We start from the raw sequence: 24017 nt of genomic DNA, 5'->3' as shown, positions 1-24017 counted from the left end.
GTGGCCTTTAATGTTTTAAGGAGGAATTCAGCGAGATTCATCAAAATCGCATTCTATATTCTGTATTCGTAGTGATGGTGGTGGTGATTTTTGTTTAGGGAGGAGATATACTTGACAACCATTTCCTCTTAACACCAATCCGATAATATAAGTGGTCCGATGCTACGGATAATAAGGAAGGATATCGTCAAGAGAAAGGGTAATGTCACGAAGGGTGAGATAATGAACGGCTCTCTAGGCTTCTCAAACCTAATTTCATCGGGGTCGGAAAAGAACTAGAGTTCACCTGGGGAAATCGGACAGGAAAGTTGAAATTGAGGATCTTGGCACAAGCAGTCGACCTGGAAACAATACAGGACTCAGCACTCAGCAAGCAGCTCCATGGGCCCAAACCTACATTCCAAACTCGAGAGTTCCTGAGGGTTACCCCCTTTTAGTCACCTCTGGAGATATTGCACATCGACGTCTTTCTTTTAAAACCTCGTAGGTCCCAATGCTCTTCCTACCCGTTGTATTCCTTAATTTTCGTAGGGTTCATTTTCCTATGATAACGTAAAAAAAAATGGACCTTGCCATACCGTATTTTAGGGATGTTTTTGCACGACGAATTTACGCACTCCTGCAGTGCGTAAATTCCAGTCTTAAGGAATAGAATGGGTAGGAAGGGCTTCGGGACATACAAGGTATTGAAAGAAAGCCAGCGACATGTATTCTAGACATGGTACTGTATAGGCTTTTGGGCTTATGCCGTGTCAAGAAAATAAGGTTAAATTCTTTGCGTTTGGCAGAGAACTGTGCTCTGCGTCATCAGAAGAATATCTCGACTGTCAACGAGAAAGGCTTCTCAAACAATTGTGTATGCAGCCCATCAAAACATTTTCATTGTGTTCATTTCCTATGCTCCTCTGTAGAGGAAAATGAACCTTAAATACATTATACTGTAGGAGTGCGTACATTCGTTTGAAAACAACATCTCTACAATACGGTACGGTAAGGTCTATTTTCCTTTACACCTCTGCACAAGAAAATGAACACAACGAAAATTATTCTGATAGACTGTATATAAATGTGTAGCTGGGAGGTGTGACCAGTCTTAAGGAATAGGCTATAATGGGTAGGAAGAGCATTGGGACATATGGTGTTTTAGAAGTTTGTGTAGGCCTATGTATGCTCAGTCGTCAGCCCTAAGACTGGTTGAATCCCCAACAACTCCGCCATCAACTGTCATAGATGACCTAGGGATCACTGAAGAGGCGTACAAGGGAAATGAGGAGTGAGGTAGTTTCCCGTTACTTTCCTCACCGAGCCAGAAGTTGCTATTACATATCAGTCTGCCAATCCCACAGAAATGCATGCATCAACCGACCCTATGAGCAACATTTTCACACCATTCATAGCATGGACTGGCTGCATAAGGAATGGCATTACTCAGTCACTTTCATATTGTCAAAGCCAAGCATAAGACTGGGACAGGTCAATGAAAGTAACGAAATTGCTCTAGCCTTTACCAGAAGACATAGTGCACTGTAAACACTAGATCCCAACAACAAAGGCATGTTCCGCCATGTTTCAGGAGTAAGCCATCGAAATGTAGATTTAAACTCGAGAGAAAGGGAGCATTCAAAATCTAGAAATAGTTGCGAATAAAACAGGGTGACCTCCTAAAAGCGGACAGGTATATTCTATATTGCTCAACGAAAGTGCCACGCTGGTCATCGACCCCCTTGCGAGGCTGGAGTTAGCTCATCTTTCTTGGACCTACAAACACAATGTTGTAATCACCACTTGGCTACCATTCAATTACTGAAGTTGAGTAATATGGATATATCGCTCCAAGTAGGTTACAAAAATGTATAGAACTCAAGACATAGGCTACACCGTGATAAGACTGAAAAAGAAGAAAATGAACCTTCTACTAGCCTACTACTACTACTACTACTACTACTACTAATAATAATAATCATAATAATAATAATAATAATAATAATAATAAATGATGTCAAATTATTTCCCTCTGGGAAAATCAAATGATCGTAAAATGCCTTTCAATAAATTAAAGTAAAATTAATAACGAAAAATGTATTTACATCTAGCGAATCGTTTCCGAGAGCATTATTATTATTATTATTATTATTATTATTATTATTATTATTATTATTATTATTATTATTATTATTATTATTATTTTCCGTTAAATAAATGTATTCCTTTACATGTTGATAAATCTATCACGTACGGTTGTGTATTTCAGCATTATCAAGTAGACTAGGCTACCATCGGACAGAGCCAGGATCGAATCCGCTAACCTGGGCTGAGTTACTCAACCTCGCTATTATTATTATTATTATTATTATTATTATTATTATTATTATTATTATTATGTTGTTGTTGTTGTTGTTGTTGTTGGTCTAACGAGACACTAAGTGAGGTAGATGAGATAGAAAAAGGTCTACGATTCGGAAATTATCAGTCGTGGCCTTAATTAAGGGTATTTGCCTGTTACGGAAGTGGGAAACCACGGACAATAATATTTACGGGTTAGGATTGAACTCACTATAGGCTACCCAAATCGCAAGTTTTCTACTACAAGACCTGTAGCACGCACCCAAATGGCTCCATTATTATTACTATTATTATTATTATTATTATTAGTAGTAGTAGTAGTAGTAGTAGTAGTATAGTAAATACTTACTCCTGATCTACATCGGGCCATAATTGATCCGATGTTAATCTAGTCTTGGTGGTTAAATCCTAAATCGAAATGAGACAATACATTTCTAAGTAGTGGAACAGTTCGGGCATACTGAAACTTTCTGGTTTGATCGTGAGCGAGCGAGGCTGTAAGACAAAGTAATGGAAGTGGGGTCTAGACCGGGTTCGCGTGCTGCTGGCCATCATGTGGGCCACGAGGGGGCGTGGAGGATAGGGAGGGAGAAAGCATTTTGATTGACAGCTCCGTCTGGCCAATCACGAGGCCGGAATGCTGATGAGGTACACGTCAATCACACAAACCCTTCTCTCTCACACACTGTATCTCTCTCCCTCTCTCCTTCCCCAACTGCAGCGAAAAGTTTTGCTTCAATTTCCATTCCGGCCGGTCGGGGCTGCCCTAACCCGCCTATTAAAATATGATAATACGAGTACAGGTAGACACGGAATGTATCATGCTCCGTAGTCGCCCTGAGATCTGGCTATGGATTTAGCTTGGTAATTGCAGACCACGATTGCTGCATGCAATCTACCGCAACTATCAGCTACTTCTTTGAGGGAAGGTTGTAGGAGGTGGGGCTGTTATAGCACAGCAAGGGGAAGCCTTTTCTTTCTTTCCCCCGTGGATTTCTTTTTATAGATAGCGTTGTGTTCCGTGAACGCCACTCACTAATTTTCCATCGTACCATTGCGAGCCGTACACAGAAACTTCATAAAGACTTATTACTGCTAAGGCGGGGGCATACAACAACTTTTTGGATGCTATTTCTTTTTTCCTTTATCGCACGCGCTTCATGCTGCTATCTCGAAACACAGACTGTCCTTGAAACCCAGAACCGATTTGTCCATTTGGAAAAGATAGGCTTATATCTTTTTCGAAATGATGTTTAAATTCTGTGAACACTAAACTATTTTTTCTCACTTTCTTTTGCATATTATGTCCTGCACTTTTGGGTTAATTTCATCAAAATTTAACCTTAATAGTATGATTAGGGTCTATTAATAATAATAATAATAATAATAATAATAATAATAATAATAATAATAATAATAATAATAATAGACACAAACTCTATTGGGATGGAAGCATCCTGACTGACAGAAAATAAATTGGTTTCTACATACCTCTAACTACTTTTCTGGCGGTTTTAGGAGATGCCAAGGTGCCGGAATTTTGTCCCGCATGAGTTCTTTTACTGCACGAGGCTAACGTATTTTAGCACCTTCAAATACCATCCGACTAAGCCAGAATCGAACCTGCCAAATTGAGGTTTCAGAAATCCAGCGCCTCAACCGTCTGACCCACACAGCCCGCCGATTGACAGAAATCACTTTATGGGACCGCACTGCATAACATGTTTGGATGGTCGATTTTGCAGTGCCCTGTACATAGTTCAAATATTCAGACAACTTTTCCAACGAAGCTACAGACATGTCAAATAAAGACAGTAAAATAAAGATCAATGCTGAGTGGACCAAGTAACGAGAGTGCCAGCTGCGATCGAAGGAACGGGACTGACGAAAAACAATTTGTGACAATTCCTGGAAGGCTGGAAGCTTCAACTAGGCCTACCCATTTATCTGATCGAAGACATCCAGAAATCTGTAGTTCTCAGCACCTGCAGAATTATGCTCAACTTCCTCAATGACCGTTCGGTGAAAATTTAGAAAATTAGCTTAAGTAAGATTGTGCTTAATAATCATTTATCAATGCAATATTACTGAAGTACCGGTACAAGAAGATCAGAAATCTGTGAGCAAAGTTAATAATAATAATAATAATAATAATAATAATAATAATAATAATAATAATAATAATAATAATAATAATAGACTAATAATAGTCTAATAATAATACAAAAAGAATAAAAATAGGCCCAGTTTTACGTTCGGATGCTCTTCCCGGGGCTAACCCTATGTGGAGAGTTGTAGCCTGTTCTATATTTCGTGTTTCTATGGTGGTTGCCAGCGTGGTGCGATGTGCTGTGAGTAGCTTATACGAAGAGGTGCGTATTGGAACAAACGCAAACATTGTCCCAGAGATAGAGGAATAAAACAGATGTGAAAAATTCCCCGATCTCGCCGAAAATCGAACCCAGAGCCCACTGATCTGAATGTCTCCACTCTGACTATCCGCAGGAGCCAAACTATGATAAAGTAGCAAGAACTGTTATCGGTGATTTCCAGTAAACGAGTAGTGTTACGAAAATTGGGCTGAGCCGGCTTGGGAGGAAGGAGACGACCTGCTTATATGTTCCTAGCTGTCAGTGGAGGAATTGCATGGAATGATATTTATAGACAAAAAAGCTTGACTGGAATTTTTAAAGGCAGGAAATGTGAAGATCAGGTTGGAATTCAAGGGAACTTAGGCCTATTGGGGCAAATATTCATTTATAGGAAGAGAAACTCTGGGATCATTTACCAAGGCAGATATTCGATAAATTCCCAACCTCATTGAAATAACGTAAGAGAAGATTAGGCAAACAGTTAATGCGGAATCCGGCATCTGGGCGACAGTCCAAAATATTGATCAGTGGTAAATTAAATAACCATACCGCGCGAGTTGCTACGCGGGCCTTCGGCAGATGGTAGATTCGCAGCCGTGAAGACGGTTTATATGTTTTCCCATTTCCACACCAGAAATGTAATGAAATGGCGTATGGCTTTTGGCGCCGGTAGTGTGCGAGAATATGTTGTTCTGCTCGCCAGGTGCAGGTCTTTTGTTTTGACGCCAGTAGGTGACATGCGTGTCATGACGAGGATGAAATATTGATGAAGCCCCCGTACCAGCGGAATTAACCAGTGATCATTAAAATCACCGACTCTGCCGGGACTGGAACCCGGGACTCCTGTGACTAGTATGATAAGCATTTAGCCATGGAGCCGGACTCCACATCAGACAAATGTTTGCATTACCTTAATTAAAGACTTGGTCCTGCCATTCCTAGCCCCGTCCTGTCACATTGCCGCCATATAACCAAAGACCCACCTGAATAATAATAATAATAATAATAATAATAATAATAATAATAATAATAATAATAATAATAATTTAAATATTATAGTTCCATAACAAGTGAGACATTTGAACGTCGGTAATTAGTGTTTATTATTATTATTATTATTATTATTATTATTATTATTATTATTATTATTATTATTATTATTATTATTATTATTATTATTATTATTATTATTATTATTATTATTATTATTGTCATAATTAATAATAATGAAAGAAACCATAACCAGTGTCAAGATTCGAACCTCAGATCTATAAAAGTAACAGCTTCGCTGAGGAGCAGACTTGGACGCAATGAAGACATCATTGAATTTCATACATTTTCTACTTGTTTATAGGTTGTATATATTTATAATACGTCCTGCTCATTCAGAAATAAGAGCAAGGTTGTGTAAAGTGTCAAACTATATTATGGTCTAGATGATGACACCCTACAACAGGTAGTCTACATTAATCTTAGTTGTAGTACTTGAGACGCCACACATCATAATGTGTGTGTGTGTGTGTGTGTGTGTGTGTGTGTGTGTGTGTGTGTGTGTGTGTGAGCGCTCTTCACCCTCTCTCGCTTATTGGTTGCTCGTATGTCCATCTCTCTCTAGTGACGAAACTCTGTCACCAGATGACGCTAGGCAGGTAAAATTTAATATCCGTCCCTCCCTCTTGCTCTATCTCCCTCCCACCCTACCGTAACGCAGGCACAAGTGTTACTGGGTTCTATTCATTTCACGTCAACCCTCCAGGCAACAGCATTTCCACTTTTGACAAATGGAGTCATGGACTTTTCTACCCACTCCAAGCCAGGCCTGTCTTCCATTTGGTTCACATTGAACCAGAAGAAGAAAGAGATTTGAAAGAGTCTGCTACAGCAGCTTTCAGTTTTAAAAAAGGAATGAAAAAGCATAGGGCAAGAAAAAGAGAAAGAGAAAATGTCAGATACGCATAAAGAAAAGAGACAGAATAAAGGAAGAATGAATTTAGAATCTCAGACAAAAAGTAAAAAGGGAACATAAAATGCAATCATGTGACAGGCTGACTCGGTACGCCATCTTGAAGTTATCATCTACATTCCTGGTGTGCGGGATTTTCTTCTGCATGTCTCTCCCCCCCCCCTCTCTCTCTTACATGCACTTGCAATATCTCGCTAAATGAGAGTGGTATGGGAGAAACGTTGCTCAATAAGTAAGACAACATTTGGTGAATGGCTGAGTTCCTTTGGGCTCTATGATTTGAAAAAAAAACCACACTTCCCTAAGTTTACTGTGGGGATATGATGTAAAAATAATTGAAATATTAGGCTATAGTTCGATTACTAAAAATGTCATTCTATAACGAGTGATACATTTGAACGTCGGTAAGTACAGTTTTTTATTATTATTATTATTATTATTATTATTATTATTATTATTATTATTATTATTATTATTATTATTATTATTATTATTATAAGTGATAAGAATCGAGGGCTTTTAAAAAGAAGCAGCAGTCTAGAAAGTAGCGAGGCAAGGCGGCAGTTTTTCCCCCCTTCCTTTCAACGTATAGGCCTACATGGAACAGGCAGTAAAGGAAATCAAAGAGGAATTTGGAAAGGGAATCACAGTCCAAGAAGAGGAAATCGAAACCTTGAGATTTGCCGATGATAGTGTTATTTTATCAGAGACTGCAGAAAATCTCGAGAAGTTGCTGAATGGTGTGGACTAAGTCTTGGGTAAGGTGCACAAGATGGAAATAAATAAATACAGAACAAATGTAATGGAGTGCAGTCGAACGAAGCAGGTAATGCAGGTAATATTATATTATGAAATTAAGTAGATGAATATTGTTACTTGGGTAGTAAAATAGCTAACGATGGCAGAAGTAAGGAGGACATAAAATGCAGACTAGCATAAGCAAGGACGAGCTTTCTTAAGAAAAGAAATTTGCTCACCTCAAACATTGATATAGGAATTAGAAAGATGTGTCTGAGGACTTTGATCTGGAGCGTGGCATTGTATGGAAGTGAAACATAGACAGAGAGAAAGAGAATACAAGCTTCTTAAATATCGTGTTACAGACGAATGCTGAAGGTGAGATGGATAGATCGAATCACGAATGAAGATATACTCAATCGAATTGGTGAGAGGAGATTGGTTTGGCCAAATTTGAAGAGAAGAAGAGATAGAATGATAGCACACATCTTAAGACACCCAGGACTTGTTCAGTTGGTTTTTGAAGGAAGTATAGGTGGTAAGAACGGTAGGGGGTAGACCAAGGTATGCATATGACAAGCAGATTGGAACAGATTCAGGATGCAGCAGTTACGTAGTAATGAAAATGTTAGCACAGGATAGGGTGGTATGTAGGGCTGCATCAAACCAGTCTATGGACTGATTACTCAAAACGCAAAGACAACACATTATTGTTATTATTATTATTATTATTATTATTATTATTATTATTATTATTATTATTATTATTATTATTATTATTATTATGGGATAAGTTATGCTGATTAAGTAATACAGAACGATTTTAACCAGTTCATTCAATGGGGTGACTCTTTCAACAATATATCGTAGACGTAAAAAATGTAAGTTTTCCGAATTTCTTAATATGTCAGAGCACATCAAAAGGAACCCCGTACTGACAACTATCATGCCTTAGTTGACTTCTTAAACACCGAGGTACGGCTACAGAAATTACAGTTGACCTTCCTTCATCGTTCATAGTGAGTAACAGTAATATGTTTCAGAATGATGAAAAAGCTATAGTCATTGTAGCTCAACGTAGCAAAACTGTTTTTCTTTTCTAACTTACTTCTTTGTACGACAATTAACTGTAACCCTAAATGGTCTGAACTTGCTACTGATTTGAAACCTTAGAAAAAAGTTAAACGCAGGCCTGATTTGTTGTCGATTGTTATCACTTAAAATTCAGATCAGTAATGGAAGCTCTCTTCAAAAAACCTGTTTGAGGGTTTGCAACGTCTTATATTTTGGTCACAGATTTTTTTAAAGAAAACTCGCCACATCCTGCGTGTGATTAGAGCTGTGTATTACCACACACCGACGGAACAGTTTTTGTTTTGTTTTTTGCTACGGTGTTATATAGGACAGAGCTGGGATTAGGAAAGAATTAACGAAGTCCTTAAATTAAGGTACAAACCCAGAATTTTCTAAGTGTGGAATTGGGAAACCACGGAAAATCATTGTCAGGGCTGACGACAACGGGATTCGAACCCACTATTTCCCGAATACAAGCTTACAGCTATGTGACCCAAAAGCGTAAGTCAACTCGCTCTGTCCATATGATCAGGCATGAAGACAAATTGAGTGACGTGGATCATTTTGATGCTTTGATGTTAACTGGAATTCGAGATTATGTGACCGTATCACGGGTTCTATGGTTCACGGCCATTGTAGTAATTAAAACCTAACCGCAAGTGCAAAGATGATTTCCTCCCACTCCCACTCCCACTCCCACTCCCACTCCCACTCCCACTCCCACTCCCACTCCCACTCCCACTCCCACTCCCAACCACCACCACCCCCATCCACCAAAAAAAGAAGAAATCATATGTAACAATCTTTAATGATAATGGATACTCGATTTAATTAAGGTTATTTCTATCTGTTCTTTACAAGTAGACCTATATGATCGTCGGATTATACTTTAAAGTATGTCTCTCTCCTTACAATACAATGCTCATATTAATGATGAAGTTTGTTCATCACCTATATCGACGGTTTTCTTTTAAAACCTCGTATGTCCCAATGCTCTCCCTACCCATTATATTCCTTAAGACTGGTCACGCCTGCCAGGCACATATTTATATGCAGTCCATCATAATAATTTCATTATGTTCATTTTTCTCTGCTATTATGTAAAGGAAAACGAACCTTAAATACATCATACTGTAGGAGTGCATAAATTCGCCATGCAAACACCATCCCTACAATACGGTATGATAAGGTTCATTTTCCTTCACAAACTAGCATAGGAAAATTAACACAACAAAAATTATTCTTATGGACAGCATATCAGTATGTGGCTGAGAGGCGTGACCAGCCTTAAGGAATATAATGGGCAGGACGAGTATTGAGACATACGAGGTTTTAAAAGAAAGCCAACGATATGGAGTCCAGTATCTCTACAAATATGTTTGCAAAAGATATGATTGTCCTCGACACATTTATAAAGTAATGCTGATGGGGACAACAGTAAACACTACATGAGGTGGAACTTTACCTTAATTGTCAATATGTTAGTTCCGCTGAGGTTATGTGACGTATTCACAAGACGACCTTATTTAACCACTGACATTCAATGAAAATTTAGCTTGAAAGGGTACATAATGGTAACACAGACAAGGACACCAAACTTATGCACTTCAGTTTATGTCGAGAGAATGAACATGAACGTCAATTTCTCTACTGTGAAGTACTGAACACTGCGAATGGGCTAACAAGAGATGGAAATAACAGAAGCAACTTACTAACTGTAGGGTATATTGGGCGGCTGTGTCCAGTCAACAAGCGGATCGAGGAAAGCGCTACATGCACGTACTTTTGCTTCATGTCAAGGGGCCAAAACATTTCATCAATTTTAAAACGGTTGATGGGACAGTGTTCGGAACAATTCTCTATGGAGCTAAAAAAAATACCGTTGGTGGAAAATGATCGACAATGCACTTGACATCTCTAAGAAGCGGGTAAATTTAAAACGAAATCACAGCTATGTCAAATATTCACCAAAATATGTTTGTTTTTATCACCCAGCAACGTCTGGTCATTTATAGAAAACCTTCCCGCTATCATTTACAGAACATTACTGGAGATAACACGACAATGAAACCATTAATATCGTCGCTCGACCGGTAAAAGGTTGTATTCCACAAAGCTCTTCCTATCAATTATTCTCCTTAAGACTGGTCACGCCTCTCAGCCACGCATGGATATGCAGTCCATTAGAACAAATTTTGTTGTGTTCATTTTCCTATGCCCATGTGTAAACGGAAATGAACCTTACAGTACCGTACTGTAGGAATGTATGTTTGCATTACGTATTTACGCACTCCTAGTGTACAATGCATGTAAGGTTCATTTTCGTTTAATCGTCGACATAGGAAAACGAATACAACGGATATTGTTCTGATGGACTGCGTATCCATATGTGGCTGGGAGGCGTGACCAGTCTTAAGGAGAATAATGGATAGGAAGAGCTTTGTGGGATACAACGTTTTACCGGTGAAGCGACGATATGGTGACAGAACGGTAATATTTGAAACCAATGTACAACAACCAAATCTCAAAGCGAAAAGTGAGAACAAATTTGCGAGCTAGCAATGATAACATTTGCAAATAGTGGCCTCAAAAATAAGGTAGTACAGGAAGACTTTTCGCTATACATAAGGAAGAAAAATGTAATGTAGTGCCGAAGTTACGAATGAACACAATGTTGCAGATTGATTCACTACTGCAATTCCTTGTCCTAAAAATGAAGAGTGTTAAACGTATCATAGCAATATTTGTGATTTTATTCAGTACGAAGATCGTTACTGACGAACGGTTGTATCCTGTTGTAATCCTAAATTATTCAGACCCGTCCTGCCTACAACCACATAAATTAGTTTTTAAACCTCTCTTGCTGTGTTCGTTACAAACCTCAATACTAAATAAGGATTGAAGAATGTAGTAATATTAGTGGTAACTCATGTACACGAATTTATCATAACGGCTACATTAAATGACTCTGGAAAATCTGTGATAATCCCTAAATTAAATCTCACCGAATCTGATCCAAGTACGCCTTTTCAGATGAGCAGGGATTTTGTAAACGTTTATGACTGCAAACCTGTATATTCATGTATTTTAAGCACTTCGTATATGAATATATTAAAATGAAAACCTACAACCTGTTTTCCAGTCTTTGACCGGGTCAGGGATGTAATGAATGAATCAGATATAGGCCGTTATTAAGATGGGGTCGCAATTCCCAAAGTGATTTATATTAATGAGTGATAGATGCTATGAAATGAGTATGGAGAGTGTTGCTGGAATGAAAGATGACAGGGAAAACCGGAGTACCAGGAGAAAAACCTGTCCCGCCTCCGCTTTGTACAGCACAAATCTCACATGGAGTGACCGGGATTTTTGAACCACGGTATCCAGCGGTGAGAGGCCGACGCGCTGCCGTCTGAGCCACGGAGGCTTCTTATATGAATGTATATTACTGTATAAATGTGAATTTAATCAGGCTACTAAATGTCCAGTTTTCCTTGGTACCTCTCATCTCCTCCTATTTTTTATGTACATGTTGTGACTGTATACTTCATATTTCCTTTATTTTTTAACTGCTGTGTTTTCTGATTCTGTGCGTTGTCTAATAAATTATTTCTTACCTTAAGTGATATTTCAGTAATTTAAACGTACAGTAATTATGATAAATAAGGGAGTGAGGTGCGAAAAATTCACGCGCATTAATTAAATATTCAAATTGATTGTACCAAAGATATCGTCCCTGTTCTGCCAAAACGGCGAATGTTACAATGCTCTTCCTATCCACTATTTCCCTTAAGACTGGTCACGCCTTCCAGTCACATATTGATATTCGGTCCGTCAGAACAATTTCCGTTGAGTTAATTTTCCTATGTGCGTGTGTAAAGGAAAATGAATCTTACTGTACCATACTGAAGGAATGTATGTTTGCGTAACATTTACCCACTCCTAGAGTGTGATGTATTTAAGGTTAATTTTCCTTTACACAGGCGCATTGGAAAATGAACTCAACGAAAATGGTTCTGATGGACCGCATATCAACATGTAGCTGGAAGGCGTGACCAGTCTTAAGGGAAGTAACGTATAGGAAGAGCATTGTAACATTCGCCGTTTTGGCAGCACAGGGACGATATGTATTTCACTCATATGATACCGATTTTATCTCTTATTATTCGAAAATACCATGTTTTAATATTTCAACTTATGGACTGTTTGTGTTGTCCCCTTGAGGTTATTGAATGTCTGGAAAAATTTCTTAGAGAGAAACGTTAAATTTTTGTATTAGATTCGGTTTGACACTTCTGTTTGTCTGTTGCAGAGAATGGTCTACCCCGGAGACTGCGCACTGCCTACACCAACACCCAGCTGCTGGAACTTGAGAAGGAGTTCCACTTTAACAAGTACCTGTGTCGACCTCGTCGCATCGAGATTGCAGCATCGTTGGACTTAACCGAGCGGCAAGTGAAGGTGTGGTTCCAAAATCGCCGGATGAAACACAAGCGTCAAACACTGAGCAAGACTGCGGATGAGGGCGACGGCAAGGAGTCACCTTCAGGCGGAGGTGGCAGTGGCAAAAAATCTGAGAAGAGAATTATGTTGCTCCAGGATGAGAACAGCAAGAGCTGTCAAAACTGTGATCTTTCTTCCACAGGTGGAGCAGAAGGTATTGGTGATCATCCCTCCAGTAGGGTTGGAAGCAACAACAATAATAACACAACCAGTGTAACAAACAACAATAACAATAACAACAACAATACGAGTTTTAATAATAACAGTAATGCCAGCAGTGGGGCGAGTAGTGTTGCTAGTAGTATAAGTAGTTCGTTTGATAAGATGGTGACAGAGGAAGACTCTAGGTCGAATGAGAGTAGCGGTGTAATGACTTCTCCCGGACTTGTCGTGAAAAAGCTGGGGGTTAGTGATGTGATGGTGAAAGTAGAAGTGGGAAGTAAATCACCTCCTCTCATACCTTTAGGTTCCAGTGCGACAGGACTGGGCAAGTTGGGTGGTGGAAACAGTAAAGACGTCGCTACTGGAGCAAGTGGGGGCGTTTTAGGGACCACCAATAGTGGTGGAGGTATAGACTCATCCGTGGTGCCAGCCCCAGGCAGTTTGACGCCGTCTTCAACTCCTGGGACACCTCTACAACAGCAGCCCAGTCCTCTTGGGGTTCCCCCATGTGGCAGCAACCCTGCGACAGGAGGCAGCATGATGGGTGGATCAAGCACCTCAGGAGGTCTATTTCCACAGCAGAGATCTAGGAGTTCACCCGCAGCGACGACCACATCAGCTGTGGCTACCGCAACTGCTACAGCCTCCGTCACTGCGGTGCTGCAACAACATGCAAGTCCGACATCCGCACCAATGCCACCTTTGATTCAAATCGTTCGAGGATCAGGTCCAGGCAATTTTCCCCTACAACCTGGGACAGTGGGTCCAGCAGGAGCAAACGAATACAGAGGTCCCCGACGTCAGCATAATCTCCAGAACCAGGGATGTTACAGTCCTAGGGAAATGTTTCAACAACAACGCCTTGTATATCCATCGGAAGCTGCAAATTACTTGAGGCAGCAACATCATGCATCCTTAACACCACCTGGAAATTCTGGACCACCCTCTTCACGTCTCAATGGGATGCACACTCCAGTAACGACGCCAAGAACAGGAGCTCTAACTCAACATCATACTCGTACAGGTGGATCGTACCATCATACAAGTACACATCAACAACAGTACCACCAACAACAAACGTATGGTCCCCCAGCGGTCTACAATGGGTACCATCAAGGACAGGGCCATCATGGATCGTCAGAGCACTCAGGATACCACCCTGCCAGTAATTATCCGCACCGAGGAATGAGCAACCATCCTCCCTATCATCAAGGACAACCTTATTCCTCAGAACATGAGTCATATCTTGCAAACCCCTCCAATTACGGTGGTTATCATGAAGGGATGTACAGTGGCAACAGCAGTGATGGCATGCACCACCCGAGTCACCCTCACATGTCTTCGTCAGCATCGCATCAGCAGATGCAGGGTGAGCATGGACCATACTATGGCGAAGGCATCCATCACCAGCAAGGTACTTACGGATCACAAGTATCACATCACATAGGTCCTGAATATGGCCCTTCACAAAATCCGAACTCTAAAGCACATCAGCAAACACCGCATGCGTACTACGATCACGCCAGTCACCACCAGCAACAGCATATGATGCACCAAGGTGGGGATGCTTCCAACATACCGAGCAATTTCGTTTCTTCTCCAGATCCGTTCCCGATGAACAACGGTGGCACTCCAACTCCGGGAGCGGTAACCGGAGGTGGTGGAGTCACCACCATGGCAACTGCGATCGCTGCAGCAACAGCTGCCGTAATGACGCCTCCAACCAGCGTCCAAACCGACTCCGGTGATAATTTCAATTCGTTCCATCACTTCTATAGTGAACCACATCAACAGAACAACCCGGTGTCTGCAGAAAACAGTAACAGTTCCTCCGATTTTAACTTCCTTAGCAATTTGGCGAATGACTTTGCACCAGAATACTATCAGCTTAGCTGAAAACTATAACGTGGCAATTTTGTAGCAAAAGAAAACAACATTGTTTATCACATTTTTGTCTTCGATAAAGAACAAAATATCCTTTTTTGTAGCACAAATTACACACGATGTATAATCTACTCTTCCAGAAAGCATCCTGTAGAGTGAGACGGCACTTGTGCACTGCCTAATGTAATATGTTTCGTAGTGCAATGACATCTTTAGCCCTGTAGCACTACATAATGTTCCAATTCAATTTTGTAACTGCGACTAAATTTATGATGTTAGGTTTGCCAAATTAAATAACTCATCCTCTCTAGTATGAATATTCATACGAAGTGATGGCTTTTGAAGGGAACATGTATTACGGTCATTAAAACAGTGTACTACTAAGTAATGTTTCAGATTTGAAGTGAAAAAGTAAAATGTTGGTTACAGTATTTATTTCACTAGTGACAGAAGAAACATTTAATAGGTCTTTGTTTCTTGATGGTTGGACAAATCAGCATGTTAGTTTACAAACGTACAAGTATACAATAGAATGTTTGGGTCTTTTAACATTGTACAGTTTTCATTGAAGTAGAAACTCTGAATTTAATTTTGCAGTATTAGGTATATATACGATTCTCTGCAGCATCTTCCGTTAACACATGGATGAATTATTTTTCTCTCTACAGAATAATATTCGATGACCATATTTTCGTAGGCTAGAATTTATTGTCTCTTATAATTCCAGCGTGAAAATACAGAAGATATATTTTTGTTGGACATTTCGTTTATTCCCCGTTGAGAGACTTCATGGTAATCTGGTGTCGTTATTTGGTCAGTACCTAAGAGTTATTTTAATATGATTTATCCATACTTTTCATTAGCGCAGTTATTGAAACAGGAAGACGAAAGGGTGCTGAAATGTAAAAATTTCTAGAATTGTGCAATCCGTAAAAATTCCATTGCTCTGGGATTGGTAGAGAATAAGAAGGCAGAAGCGTCAGGAAGGATAAGAGACTGAGAGATAAATCTAATAAATCTAATATGAATACAGTATTCATAATATTATTAACTATAGCAAATTTTATGATCCCTAATGGAACCCATTTGGATATATCCAGAGATAAATTTTGTCTGGAGAGATTAGGGCCATTAGACCTTCTATTCTATCTAACCAGAAAATACTAGATTTGTAAAATTTAAAGAATTACAAATGAAACATCTTACAACTACTTTAATAATAATAATAATAATAATAATAATAATAATAATAATAATAATAATAATAATAATGAGGAGGAGGAGGAGGAAGAGGAGGATGATATGAATAGAGTATTCACAATATTATTAACTATAGCAAATTTTATGATCCCTCATGGAACCCATTTGGATATATCTAGAGGCTGAAGAGAGCGAGATCATTCTTCGATAATGTCAGAACTTCAACTCGTATCTAAAATCTATTGCTGACGACGTTACCTCAGACAAGAAGGTACGGCCCGTCTGACAGAAACAGTTAGTGTATTCCACCGTTATGGTGAAGCAGTAAATGAATTTGTGTATCTTGAGAAACGGTGAAGAGTTATGAGTGTATTGATTTTGACCGTGTTCAGTGATTGGTAAAATTCACTGTTAGGGGGGTAAGTATAAGGATAATATTCGGTGAAGAAGGGATAAGACAAGGTTATTACGGAGCTGTTTGATTGTTAGACAACCAAGTTCATGGGCATGACAACATAGGTCTCATACCGTCGCTGCCGGGACAAAATCTCCTATGTAAAATATTTTAGCTTAGAACTTTGCCCGGTAAGGTGCAATATTGTGTGAATCTTGTCATGGCATTCTCGCTCTTCATAATGTATGTGCTGCGGGTCATTATATCTCCAAAAAGATTGATAAATGGAACTTCTTCTCCTTTAAGGAACATGGTGAATGCGGAGATGGTTTTCCTCTACGTACCTGTTTACAATTTAATTAGTTTCCTAATTTATCTGGATCAAGTACTTGGGAATAATAAATGGTTGTTCATTTAAAGAGAATTCAGGGACTCAACATGTTGTGTGTACTGCCAATTACCCAAGTGACCCTGATACTATCGGCTGTCAGGAAGGGGAGATCAGCATCTCGGACACGTGCGAACAACTCTATCCCTCACTTTGTTGATCATTAGCCGTTTGCATCTACTGTATATTCCTTTCATGGCAAGGGTGTTATATTTAATCTTATGCATACAGCACGCAGGGAATCTGCAAAGGCATGCATATTGACACGATTGAAAGTCTTTCTTCTGATATTTGATTAACGTCACACTAATACATACAGGTTTCGGCGATGATAGGATAGGAAAGAAATTTAACTAGAGATGTAGCGGTCATGGCCTTAATTAAGGTACAGTCCCAATGATTGCCTGGTATGAAAAAGGAGAAACACGAAACATCATGTTGAGCACTGTCAATAGGGGGATTCAAAACCACCTTCTCCGAAATGAAAACTTACGGCTGCACGACACATACCGTGCTGCAAGTTTGCTCGGTCGTAGAAAAGTGTTAGTTTCACAATTTCTCTAGAGAGTGTTTACCTATCAGCGTCTTCACTATAAAGCGAGTATTAAGATTACATGATTAGGAGAGGGAATAATGGTCTGAGAACGAATAAAATTGATAAGTTATTAAAGTAATTTATTTAGTTATTTGATTTCTTCTTGTTCTTCCTTTCCTTCTTCCTCTGTTCTTTCCGCATACACTGTTGGAATCACACGAGTGAACTGTCGCACATGTGGACTGAGCAATGCTGTACGTCAGGATGCCCTTCTTGCTGCCAACGGCAGGTGAAGGGACATATTTACTCTGCAATATCAAAGAATAGTCCGGCTCCTCGACTGAATGGTCAGCATAGTGCTCTTCGGTCCAGAGGATCTGGGGTTCGATTCCTGGCTGGGTCGGAGATTTTAACCTTAAATACTTCATTCTCTTGACTCGGGGACTAGGTATTTGTAAAATCCCAAATATCCCTGAAAAGCACACACCCCACACAATACTATCCTTCACCACAGTAACATGCTGTTTCCTATATAAGTCAGATGCCACCCACAAATTCGAGGATTTGCCTAACAAGAGCTACAATAGTCTAGAAATAGCCATACGAAATTTAAAAAGCAAAGAATGGAAAGTTTATTTCTTTAGTGCACGAACTATTCGGATTGAATCACTTAATTCAATCCTTTGAGGAACAAGGGTATCAAGTTAGCGTTCTCATAGGGTACCAGTACCGGTCAAAAGTCTAGGACCATATAAAGAAATCACGAAATGTAATCTAGAACCTAAAATTGTGCCACTAGACCTCTGTGATTTTCTTTCTGAGCTCTCACATCTAATAGGATATATGGCACCTGATTTCATTGAGTTAGTCCAAATACTGTAGAAGTTATAAATTTTAAACTCTTAGAAGGTCACACCAAAAAATCAAAAAATTTGGTAATATAATGTACTGCATACTCTAATTGGTTGCAAGTATTACCAACAAGATTTTTTTGTGGACTTAGGAATAGGTGGGGGCCGTTTTAGTATAAATAAAAATTCCGAAAATATGCGGCACCGGTTTTTTGCGTGTTTTATTTTTTTTGAACCAGGGCCAAAATTGTTTAATTTTCTTTGCCTTTGTCATGTATGACCCAAGGTCTCACGACGAGCTATCGGCGTCAAACTTATCTGCTCTGATAGTTTCATTTGCACTCTCTGGATGGCATCCAAGAATACGTTTCTGATGCCGATAGATCACACTGAGACCTATGACAAGAACAAGGAAAAATTGACTATTTTAGCACTGGTTTGAAAAAAAATAAACGCACAAAAATGGGTGCCGAATTTTTTAGGAATTTTCATATTTATACTAAAATGAACCCTAGCTATTGCTAAGTCTCTACAAGAATCTTGGTGGTGATACTTGAAACCAATTAGAGGATACAGTACATAATATTTCCAAAAATGTTGACTTTCTGGTGTGACCTTATAACATTTAAAATTGTATAAGTTATACAATACTTGGCGTAAATCACTGAAATCAGGCGACGTATATCATATTAGATGCAAGAGCTCAGGAAAAAAAATACAGAGGTTTAGTAGCAAAATTGTAGGTTGTAGATGGAACATGATTTTTCAATGTGTTCCTAAACTTTTGACCGGTACTGTAATATTTTATTTTTATCTTTAGAAGATTTGAGAATTATTTGAACACCAGCTTCTACCCGCGACTTCCAATTTTTTTTTTAAATCGATCATGCTGGAGGGGATGCTATTGTGTGACATCCAACTTGTAAATAATGTGTGGAATAACAACATTCTAACTTACTGTACGTAGGCCTACATGTGCGTGCTCAGTATAGTTTAAAAGTTTTGTAAACAATGGCATTTACAATCGTTGGTCATCGAATATTTTCCCTATTCATGACATAGGCCCTACTAAATAATCTAAATCTCAATTATTCAAGCAAAGAAAAGATTTTTGGAATAAAGTATTTAAATCACAATCGTACAACAAACTGCTGAAAATGGCGCTGAAAATTGCAGACCATAGGTCTTTGGTTGAGCGACTTAATTAGCCACTACGTATAGTTCTTCATCCTTCACTGATTTCTAATCATCGTCGTAAGTTCGCCAATAAGTGAGGCTAACAGAAAGAGGCAATTTCGAAACGTTAAGTGAGATTTTGTTTTGGTGAAATACAGTCGATTAGTTTGGCCTTATTTTAACCCATTAGAATGCACCCTTTGTTAACCGTTCACGTGACAAGTTATCACTTCCCTTGGCGAAAGGAATAATGGCGTATTTTTATGGAAAACTGTTTATAGTTCAGAAGAGAATACGTGTGAACTTTTGTAGTAAATCGAATTCTAAGTAGGCCTCCGCTTGGGAGGCTCATTTTGTTTTTCAAGTCGCTGGGCTGAGTGACTCAGACGGATGAGGCGCTAGGCTTCTAACCCCAACTTGGCAGGTTCGATCCTGGCTCAGTCCAGTGGTAGTTGAAGGTACTGAAATACGTCAGCGTCGTGTCGGAAGATTTACTGGAACGTAAAAGAACACATGCGGATCAAAATTCCGACACCTCGGCGTCTCGGAAAACCGTCATAAATGTAAGTTAGTTAGTGGGACGTAATAAACAATAACAGTGAATCATTACGAAATATATCTAACTGTTTAAGCAGTGTAGTCACTTTTTATGGTTCGCAGCTGTTCATTTCCCTTGATTTGTCTCCTTAAGAGGTAGTATGTTATTCCAGGTCATACTGTAGCAGTGTATGGAATTCGATCCAGTTGCAATAAGTCACTGAGGCGTGATAATTCCACAAACATCCAATACATTTTCACATTTAGGCCATTATATTAGTAGGGCTATCATTGGAGCAATTCATCAGGACTACAGTAGACCTACTTCCTGTACTCTGGCCGAAATTACTGTAACACCGACGCACGCAAATCGTTGGGAAGAATTCTGTGAATAGTTCCAGCCCTGTCGATATTACCTCAGTACGCTACTCTTTTTCGATATATTTAATAAGCACTGCACACAGGTCAGTGTTTTTGTTATTTCTGAAAGTTGAATTTTGTTCGCTAAGTGAATCCCAGTCACACTCACACACTATCATGAAAACTCCGATCATGTCAGTCAAACGACCATGTCTTTTGCATTTTTGCTCTATCAGAGGCTGCTTCTTCTTCTTCAAACATTATTCATATCTCTAGAGGATATTCGTGTAGTTTTACAATACGCGAAAACTAAAACTGACATTTCTAAAGGAATAAAGGGACATACATTTTATTATGGTGCCAACGGTGTAACCAAGTAGATGTGTATCCCACATCTGTTGGCTAGAGAAGGGATGGAAAGGTACTGGCTACCCTCGTAAAAGCTGAAAAACTGAATGGCACCTCTATTTTCTGTGGAATATACACTTCAGGTGAGCTCTTTCGCAAAACATTGACTTTACCAGTTAAATACCACAACCAAATCAAGTAATTTGAGCAGAATTTTCTTTAAGGCGTTACCGCTTAAGCAAATATCAATACGCAACGCGCAAAATTAATGTCAATGAATGAGGGAGAAACTGGTTGTTATTATTATTATTATTATTATTATTATTATTATTATTATTATTATTATTATTATTATTATTATTATTATTATTATTATTATAACTACCAATGGTCTAATGAATCACCGAAGAGTATGAATTTTGTCCTGAAAATAATTCTTCAACATGCTAGTAAAATCACTAATCGCTCACATTTAAACATCCTTCAAAAACAAGCCGACTGTTCCGCATTCCATCCTACATCCTTAAAAACTGGACGGGAGTATATAACAGGCATGTTTCATAGTCATTTCGTTTCCAATTTGTTTAACGTCCCATTAACACATCGAAGGTTCTGGGCGATGAAGGGATGGGAAAGTTTAGAATTGAGAACGTGGTGGCCGTGGCTTTAATTAAGGTACAGCCCCAGCATATGCCTTGCGTTGAAATGGGAAACTACGGAAAACCATCTTCAGGGTTGCCGAAGGGGGGATTCGAAGCTACTCTCTCCCGAATGCAAGCTCACAGCTGCACACACAGCCATTACAAAGATAAATAATTAAAGAGTGCACAAATCGATTGCATATTGATGCTGCACCGGCAAAATCTCGTATCCCACAATGCCCTTCATGTGTAAAGCAAATTGTACCTTACTGTACCACTCTGAAGGAATGTATATTTGGATTATGTATTTACACATTTCCTACAGTATAATGCATTTAAGGTTCACTTTCGTTTACCACCCTGCATAGGAAAATGAACACAACGAAAATTGTTCCGAATCCATATGTCACCTGCAGGCGTGACCAGTCTTAAGGAGAATAATGGATATGAAGAGCATTGTCGGATACGATGTGTTGCCGCTGCAGCGACGATATTATCACGGCTGCCTCTAGTGACATCGCCCGGAGACCCCGAGTTCGATTTTCGGCTATGTCAGGGATTTTTCTCTCGACCCGAGGGCTGGTTCGAGGTCCACTCAGCCTACGTGATTAGAATTGACGAGCTATCTGACGGTGAGATGGCGGCCCCGGTCTCTAAAGCCCAGAATAACGGCCGAGAGGATGCGTCGTGCTGACCACACGACCCCTCGTAATCTGCAGGCCTTCGGACTGAGCAACGGTCGCTGGACAGGTCGATGCCTTTTCAAGGGCGCTAAGTGCCGTAGGGTTTAGTTTTTTGTCTCTAGTGGCAGGTTTTGTGTTATTCTTGTATGCATAGACTACACCATAACCTAGTTCTTCATTACAGGCTATTATGGCTTCCAGGGTTTAGACTATATTATTCTGTGAATTAAATAAATTCTTCTACAGTCCCCCATCTGAAACCAGCATTGTGGCCTCCTTCAGTTCCACACCCCTTAATCGTTTAACAATCGTCGCCGTGGACTCCCTCTATTTATCTTACCCTCCATGGTCAAGTCCACTACCCTCCTCTATTCGTCTCACGTGGTCCACCACAGAAGATTGTTTGTATGCATAGTTTCATCCAACAAGTTCGTCCTAACTTAGCTTTATCTGCCCATTGCGAGTGTCATTGCCCTCTCCTCCATTTCTCCCTCTCGGTGTTTTCAAAAGCAATCATTGACACTAATTTCATGTCCGCTGCCTCCAGTTCATTAACAACATATACTGAATCCACCCAGCTTTCACTTCCGTACAGGAAAAAATGAACAGATATAAAAATACAAATTCTTGCAATTCCTTTTGTCTCACCGACACAGTTAGGAAAGGCCTAGGAGTAGGAAGGAAGCGGCCGTGGCCTTAATAAAGGTACAGCCTCAGCATTTGCCTGGCGTGAAAATGGGAAACCACGGAAAACCATCTTGAGGACTGCCGACAGTAGGTTTCTAACACACTATCTACCGGATGCAAGCTATAGCTGCGCGTCCCTAACCGCAGGGCCAGCTCGCCCGGTAAATATCATTTTGCCCATTTGAGGAACTTAGAGATAGAGCACTGACCTGCTAGTTTAAGTTAGCGGGTTTGAATCCCGCTCAGTCCGGTAGTACTTGAAAATTCTCAAGTAAGCCTCTTGTCAGTAGATTCACAGGAAAGTAAAAGAAATCCTACGCAGCAAAATTTTAATAACCGAGCTCGATAACTGCAGTCGCTTAATTGCGGCCAGTATCCAGTATTCGGGAAATAGTTGGTTCGAGCCCCAGTGTCAGCAGCCCTGAAGATGGTTTTGCGTGGTTTCCCATTTTCACACCAGGCAAATGCTGGGGCTGTACCTTAATGAAGGCCACGGACGCTTCCTTCACGTTCCTAGAGGTCTTTCTAGTCCCAACGTCGCCATAAGACCTTACTGTGTCGGTGCGACGTAAAGCAAATTGTAAAAAAAAAATTCCAATACGTCGCTTAAAAACGTAAAACAAGTAGTTAGTAGGACGTAAAACCAATAAGGTTTTCATTAAATAAATTTTAATATTGGGGCTCACGTTTTACTTCATAATAATAATAATAATAATAATAATAATAATAATAATAATAATAATAATAATAATAATAATATTATTATTAATAATAATAATAATAATAATAATAATAATAATAATAATAATACGTAATTAACATCCCTTAATTGATGTACAATTTAAGAAACGAAGAAGTGAAGCGTGGCAGAAAGTCTATCAACTTGGGTCTCTTGTAATTAAGTTTTCTTAAATAACAAACTACTGCACTGGGAATCGATTCCGAATACCTGGGGTGAGGAAAATACTTCATGGCCGTATAATTTCGTCACTGACGTTTCATCAAGGCGGCTGGTGTTTGAACCTCGATCAATGTTCATGAGATGTTCGAAATGAGAATTCATGTCCAAGTGGGTTGGAATCCATTTAAAACTGTAGCTGATGTGGCATATATTCACAATATCAAGTGTTACGTAATATTCAGTGCACACTTTTAATACCTGTTAATTTATTCTGAGA

General features: G+C 39.4%; 1 protein-coding gene across 1 annotated transcript in view; it reads left to right on the top strand.

The window, feature by feature from the left end:
- The window catches only part of LOC136863958 (homeotic protein proboscipedia), a 519570-nt gene extending 504519 nt beyond the window's left edge, over positions 1–15051 (top strand). The window contains exon 2 of the mRNA XM_067140417.2: positions 12803–15051. Within this exon, the coding sequence (XP_066996518.2) occupies positions 12803–15051 (2249 nt within the window). The remainder of the gene's footprint in view (positions 1–12802) is intronic.
- Positions 15052–24017: the final 8966 nt, after the last annotated feature.

The sequence above is a fragment of the Anabrus simplex genome, chromosome 1 (assembly GCF_040414725.1).
Source record: "Anabrus simplex isolate iqAnaSimp1 chromosome 1, ASM4041472v1, whole genome shotgun sequence".
Taxonomy (NCBI): domain Eukaryota; kingdom Metazoa; phylum Arthropoda; class Insecta; order Orthoptera; family Tettigoniidae; genus Anabrus; species Anabrus simplex.
The sequence above is the reverse complement of the archived record's forward strand: the minus strand, read 5'-3'. Positions and strand labels throughout refer to the sequence as shown.